Source organism: Pteropus medius, unplaced genomic scaffold (assembly GCF_902729225.1).
Source record: "Pteropus medius unplaced genomic scaffold, Ma_sr-lr_union100, whole genome shotgun sequence".
NCBI lineage: Eukaryota > Metazoa > Chordata > Mammalia > Chiroptera > Pteropodidae > Pteropus > Pteropus medius.
The window spans coordinates 37100500-37107869 of record NW_024354875.1 but is presented as its reverse complement, the minus strand read 5'-3'; the positions used below and the strand labels follow the sequence as shown (position 1 = coordinate 37107869).

General features: G+C 38.9%; 1 protein-coding gene, 1 long non-coding RNA gene and 1 pseudogene across 9 annotated transcripts in view; 1 reads left to right on the top strand and 2 right to left on the bottom strand.

The window, feature by feature from the left end:
* The first annotated feature begins 493 nt into the window (after nt 1-493).
* Nucleotides 494-2535, top strand: LOC120597174 (uncharacterized). The gene is made up of 2 exons (XR_005651349.1): nt 494-692; nt 1885-2535. It is a non-coding gene; the product is annotated as an uncharacterized LOC120597174 (long non-coding RNA).
* On the bottom strand, nt 930-1048 carry LOC120597228 (uncharacterized; annotated as a pseudogene).
* The window catches only part of OSBPL6 (oxysterol binding protein like 6), a 181122-nt gene continuing 175895 nt past the window's right edge, over nt 2144-7370 (bottom strand). For 7 of the 8 annotated variants that reach the window (XM_039855937.1, XM_039855940.1, XM_039855943.1 and 4 more), the window contains 4 exons: nt 5827-5971; nt 5086-5212; nt 3547-3669; nt 2353-2533 (listed from right to left, as the gene is read on the bottom strand). In XM_039855937.1, the coding sequence (XP_039711871.1) occupies nt 2425-2533; nt 3547-3669; nt 5086-5212; nt 5827-5971 (504 nt within the window). In that variant the 3' untranslated portion in view covers nt 2353-2424. Of the gene's footprint in view, nt 2534-3546; nt 3670-5085; nt 5213-5826; nt 5972-7370 lie in introns of all 8 variants that reach the window. The other variant, XM_039855944.1, reaches the window with a different exon arrangement.

Genomic DNA, 7370 nt, shown 5'->3' with positions numbered 1-7370 from the left:
TTTTTCTCAGTTACAACCCAAACAGTTGTCGCTTCCCCGTTGGTTCCTGAGTCCTCTCCCAGCTGCCTGACATCATATCCGTTGGTAACTGACACCTCACCTTCCTACTTCTTTACTTGTAGCACCTTATTTTACAGAATTCTTTTCTTATCTTAGCTGAAATATTTTGAGTCTGTTCAAAGAGCTAGTAAGTACAGACCAGAACCATTTTATATGGTATTTAAAGCTTTAGCAATTGCAGGAGGACATACTTCTATGAGGAATTCAGTAAAGTTATCGTTAAATTCTAATTAAAAGTATAGGCACATGTCTCAGGATGCAAATAAAAAAATGTCAAGAAGAATAAGCAAAAAAAGAATTGATAACAAGGGAACATTTTACTACCCTGGGGCAAACTACCCGTAGATTTAAAATGGGAAGTAAAGGCATTGAGAAATCTAGGAAGGGTGTTGCCCAAACAGAACACTTAGATCTGGCGATAGATCAAGGAGTTTGCTTGAGAATGAGATGTCATTCTAAACCAATGCATACTGTACATATAACGCAGGGACTCAGATAAAAGAAAGGATGAGTTTTAGGAGAACTGAAATATTGCTCCACCTAGTGGACACTTCATAGTTTTCCCTTGTGCGCTCAGAAGTTTGGATTTGATGGTGGATTAGCTATTACGAGGAAAGCACAAAACACAAAATGTAAGTAACCTTGTTATCAGAGTTTAAAATAACACTTAAAATCTGATGGTAAGAATCTAGAATAAAACACTAAGAATAAAATATATGTAATTTTATAATTCTTTAGAGAAATCGCTAGAGAGATTTTATTTTTATTTATCTTTTTTATTTTTTGTTTTTAGGCAAGGCAACCCTTGGTTGACCTCACAGATTGCAAGGACCTTGTCAGCTTATAATCCCTTATTTTTTTATTTTTTACACCTACAGCACCTGGCCTTCCTAGGTGGTCTCCCATCCAAGTACTAACCAGGCCCGTCCCTGTTTAGCTTCCGAGATCAGACGGGATTGGGCATGTTCAGGGTAGCATCGCCGTAGACTAGGGAGATTTTATTTTAAACATATAGGCATTTATGCAGTTATCTACGTACAGCAACTCAAGAATACTGATACAAGTTTCCTACAAAAGCTTCTGTATACTGGGAAAAGAAATAAATCCTTAAGTATGTAAAACACTTTTGTGCCCCTCCTTTTTTGTTAGAATGGATAAATTCCTTAGCTTAAGTTTCATATCTCTGCCAGTAGCAAGGTAAATGCTTAATATGCAGTCATATATAATACAGAATCACTGATGAAAATATAAAATATAATTTGGAAAGAACTCACTTAAACAATGCAAATAAGCTACTAGCATTCTCGCTTCTGTTCCCAGTGGGAGTCCACTCGTGCCAATGGTTTGGGCATAGGATAGAAATGCAGGTTATACTGTGTTTCACTCAACAATAGTGATGTTTACAGTACTCCTAAGCCAGCCCAGAAACTCCATATGCTTTCTGTTATTCCCTTCCAGGGTTTAAACACTGATGCCAAGTGTTCAAATCAAATACACATTGCCAAATAGTAGGGCACACTGTGAGGTCGCGTGGAGGAGGGGTGGCGTACTATCTGGGTGCAGGGCAGGAACTGGGCAAGCAACGTGAACACGGAAGTCTACCCAGCACACTGTCTCCTTCTTGCCCTTCGCATATGATGCAGTAACCAATATATCGAAGTAAAGCATGTGCTGTTTACTTTTTGAATCCATTTAAGTTAGACTCATAATTGTTATGAGCTCACAAAGTGAATCATGCCATGATTCAAAAGATCTGTCCTTCACATAAACCTATGAGCACACATTAAAAAAAATGATTTATTTTACATCTTCGCATTTCTTAAGGCATGAACAATGGCGTACAGATGGAACAGGTTCTGAGAAGCATCACGTCTTTATTGACAAGGCCAGCACGAGTACACCACATCAAACAGACACACTCGAAGTCTGAGCTGACCGACTGTCATGGCCCAGGAGCTCCCACAATGAGGGGATGGAGCGACCAGAAAAAGGACCGAACGCACAGTTTATGTCATGTTGCTTTAAACTCTCTGGATCAGCTTTGAGCACCAGTTACAGTTTGTTTTTCCTTACAAACTCATCAGACTTTGGATTTTATATTCTGCTCCTTTAATTCTGCTTTTCGAGGAGGGTGTGGATTTTTTTTTTTTTAAGGAATAAGGTTGCAGCAACACAGAAAGGATCCAAAAGTAGTTAGGGGCCTTGTCTAATGCACTTCTGAAAGTCCATTATAAAGATGAATAGAAAAGCAAATGGTCGGTGTTCGGTCGACCCAGAAACCACGCGGAGCTCTAAGAAACATAATTGTGCATAGTTATTTATTCATTCAGGGCATGATATGTTGGCTAGCTCTACATTCCCAGGTTACCAAAGAACAGGGCTGTCTACTTTGCTAAACCCAGGGTCCCTTCGCAGCTCCCAGTAGGTGTCATTAGAAACCCAGGCTTCTCTTTGATTGGCATCAATCACTTTTCTGTGAAAAATAAAAGAAAAATAAAAAAAAAAAATAAACCATTAGACACAAATTATATCAAGGTGACCTGATCATTGGACTCTCTCCGGTAGATAAGACGTGTACAAATAAGCAGTACTTTGTAAGCCAGTTAGTGTCCTATCTGCTTATTGCTGACTACTACTTTTGATCAGAAATAAACTCATTTTTACTGTTAAACATTTGAAATGGAAGTGAGTAGGGTCTTGGGGAGAGGAGCTAAGGGCAGGAATAAATCACCTCCAGATAGGGCTAGAAAGTGAAGTGCCCGCAAACAAAGCATGTACAAATACTGTTACTAAAGCTTCAAGCCCTGGACCCACAAAAATAGTCTCTGCTTCACTCACGGGGAAAATATGCAACTTCAATAGCTCTAAGAACCTCTGCAGGGCCGATATATCCAGAGTGCACTTTCGACATCTAAAGGGCAAGCCCGCATTCCTCCTAGGGCAGTCATGAGATGGCAACTACAAAGGACACCAAGTTATTTCGAGCTGATCTGCCCCAGCTCTGGGAGGCAACAGATGGATCTGAAAACTGCAGTTTAATCTGTGTGATGTATACATAATCCTGCAAATAATCCTGTAATAAACACTAGAGAGGAACCAAATATGAACGGACACAAGCTCTATGTGCCAGAAAGAAAATTAAATACTAATGAAGCCAGGATGACCTTGTGGGCATTGGAGTCCCATCTCGTTTGAGCGAGGGGGTGAGAATAAGTTTCTACCATTCGAAAGGGTGGAGCTGAAAGAGAAAGAGTGTTCTGGGCAAGACCCTCACTCCTTTTTTCTGTCCACGAAAAGAAGAGCTGTAAGGAAATTTTATTTTTATGGTTACAAACCATGCACAAGGACAAAATTATTTTCACTGCCAAAACCAGTTTTAATTTGTCCATCTTTATGTTCCCTCATTTTCTTTTCACCTGGAGTTTCTCATTGCCTGTGGCAACCATTTGCAAAACATGAACTCGTTATGGAAATAGACTGACTTACTTAAAGAATTTTGGTATATGTTCAAGGTTGTTTTCTTCCATGTATCGTCTTCGAGATCTCTGGAGTTCCTCTACTCTTTGCTTCTCTGCTGCTGCAGCTTCTAAATTTCCTTCTTCCAAAAATCTAAGCAGAACACAGTTACTCTTTAAATATATCATCCTCTTTTCTAATAAGAAAAATGATCTAACTTGCAAACAATTACATTCTGCTTGCTGTGAACATAAACAGTAGCACTCTGATAATGTCCCCTCATCCCTGGCCATCAATTAACATACTTTCTGTGTATGTGAGCTGAATTATTGCATACAGCAATATAATGGTAGGAGTGAAAGATGAGTGGTTTGGCCTTGAAGATTTTTCTGTGCTGTCTAGAGTTCTACAGCTTGAAATTTTCAGGACGACTGGAGCCCAGGGTTAGAACAGCATGAAGTCCAAGGCTGTGCTCCTTTTCCATATTATCAAAAAGTACTTGTTAAGGTCACAGAATAGAGGATGGTAACTGGCTGTTCTCCATCTAGTTTTAGAACAGATTGAGAGGAAGGGAGTTTACCCATTTTATTGGAAAAGGTAAAACTGATGAAAAAGAAAAGGGAACAGTTGTGGAAAATTACAAAAGACCACGGAAAAGACATGAATAGTCAATGAAATTCAGAAAAGGAATACTGAAATAGAATTGAGAAAGAAAAAGAAAACCCAGTGGTGATTTGCAAATATTTAAATTTCAAAATGAGAGCAAAGAACAGAGATACAATTTGATACACACTGTGCAGGAAGCTTATTGATAAATTTGAATGTTAAACAATGAGACTGCATGTTCTAGAGAGAGAGGGAAGAGAACTGAACAGTAGAACACTCAATGCCGGGAACATTTTGGCAGAAGACAAATAAAGCCACAAATACACTAGAAACAGAAAATGATCTTAGATGGAATCTGCATGGCATATAAAGATTTTGGAAAAAGTAAAATTAATTTTATAGGAGTAGACAATATGAGTACAGAACTACATAAGAATAAAAAAAAAAAATGAGAATCAGAAGGTATTGAAGGTACTACATTTTGAGTACATCTCACACCCTGTGGGATCTAAACCATATTAGGCAAACTCCAGACTTTGACGCAAAGCATTTCTAGGTGTCGCTGTAACTTATTCTCTTATTCTTCTGTTTAAAAAATACTCCATGCTATAGAGTAATAGCAGTAAAAAAGTATAAATGTAGGGTGAGGAGTGATTCTATATTTAGTGGAGATAGAATTTATGAATTTGCAGACCTTGGTAAATTTAGGGGTGATGGGGGAACCTTTTTGTTAAAAAATACCCGTGTTGTCTTCCGTGGAGTATTTTTTAGTGAGTTAACCTGTTATGATCATTCTATGGCTGATGTTTTACCTAGGGCAGAAAATTCACAAATACTGCTGAGTACATAAGGGAATGAATAAATAAATAATGGTGGTGAAAATAAGTCTCGATGACATGTATAGTGACACCTGTAGTGATGCCATGATCTAGTGTCCATTTTAAATACCACTGCCAAGCTCACCTCTGATCTGGCCGGAATCGGGCGTCTGTTGGTGGAAGAAGATCTTTTAGTACAGGATCTAACTCATTGAGCTCAATGGCAAACCTTGTGAAACCGTAGTAGAGCTCGTAGTTGGTAGGCATGGAACCTGGAATCAGGCCGACGAACCACAGTGAGAGGCGAAGAGGTTTAAGAAACTTAACTGACAGAATATATATTTAATAAATTCCAGCCTTCAAAATAAAACTTTGCACATGTAATAGTCTTCACTGACTAAATTACGCTATAATTTTTCTCTCAAATATTCAGTTGGGTAACTAACTGCTAGGGTGATTAGCTATTATCATTAAGATTTCATCAGAAACACAAAAAGATGCAGATCTATGTTAATATTTATTGGCACCTTTAACTAAACTCAAAAACAGGATCTCTGCATGCTTTGCTCATTGATACATTCCTAGCTCCTAGAGCAAACACTGATGCATAGTCAGTACTCAGTAAATAACTGCAGAATGAATTAACTAACCACTCTACCAGTGGGAAGTTTAAATACGCACTGAGGTCTCTTAGGAAACCAGTGACTAATTTTAAAGTTAGAACTTAACTGACAAAATTCTAATGAAAATAAATGTCATGTTAAGTATAAATATAATTACGATTAGCTTAGCATCTAGGTTTTTAATCTCATTAGGATGATCTGACATTTCCTTCCTTCCGTCACTCATGGCGCCCTCCTTAGGCAAGAAACAATGCGAGTCTCACCTGGTCTCCAGATGCACTTTGCAGAAGGGGCCACTCCGCAGTAGAGTCCTTCATGCCACTTCCCAAACAGCCGGTGCACCACCTTCCCCTCCTGATCCATCACGACCCCCTGGACTTCATTCACGTTAGAATTCCAATAATTCACCTGGGAAAACCAGCCCCCACTTAAAACACTCAATCTCTTTAATAACACCAATCCCTGTAATTTCCCTACAGTAAATTTTCTTAACCTTGAAGTTTCTCATGCAAACCATTTCCAGAAATCTACCTCAAAATGTTTTAGATGGAAGGGTGTTTTTCTAGGTGTTAGTTAGCTTAACTTTTAAGAAAGGGATAATTTCTATTCCATGCTGTAGCATGGTAGTATGACACAGAAAAGGCTCAGTTTCTGTCACAACTGAATATTAATTTATAAGTTAGTAATTGCTTCCTCAGGTCACCTGTCCTGAATTCTCCCTTTGCTCGTTGATTTTACTAACTTTCAGTTGGCAATGCTATACAAGTAGTTTGTGAAATATTTTTCACAGTAACTGTAAATGGCTAAGTTTTATCATGAGGACCCTTCTCTGGCCCTCTTCCAGCCACTCAAGGGATAAGAAGTCTGTGGGAATCTACTCCCTGGAACCCATGGCCCCTGTTCTAGATCAGGCCCCAGTATGCAGGACCCTAAAATTCCCTGTCCACATAGCTTTAATCTTATTCTACAGCCTGTACAGGATTTTTTCTTTGGATTCATCCACCCAAGGACAGACCACCCACCAGTGCATGTGCCTTTAGGCCTGAGGGGTGCCCAAGGGTGGCTATTTAAAGGGGTGGGAATAGAGCTTGGATGTGTGGGCTGGACTGCCTACGTATGTGTGTGAGGCAATTTGCAGTGCAGGACAGAGCTGGAGGTGGGAAGAGAGTGGGGAATGCTTTGGGCCAGGACTGGCTCTCCTATACTGCCAGCTTTCCAGCTTGAGTTCTGGAGTGTCCAACCTGGCCTTGCAGACTTTATTATAAAACATGTATTTGTCAAGGTGAAAAAAATACAACATTTTATTTCACAATTATTTGTAGGCTTAATTTACATATTTCAAATATTTATACATATGGTAGAGGGACTTCCATTTGTACTCTTGCCCTGAGCTCTGCATATATTAGGGGCAGGCCTAAATCAAAGTCTTTCATAGTCTATAAAACTAAGTGCATACATTTACTATCATCACTCAGTCAAATAATGATCCTGCTCATTTCTAAGCCAATCTAATGAATTCCACGCCTAATGAATTTATAAGAAAAAAAGGAAAAAAAAAAAAGAAAAACATCTCAAGCTAAAATAGAGATATTCTATGAAAACAAACATGACCTTCCAATATGGCTTAAAAGGATTTAACTAAGAAGAGCAAATCCCGAGTTTTAATAGACTCCAATATGCTACCTTGTTTGTACCATATTAGAATGAGATCAGGAGGAGATGAAGTAAAGAGGGTGAGTGGAGCTTCTGTACCATGCGAATTCTGTAGCGCCCCAAAACAAACATGGCGGTGATCCTGTGTGTGCCA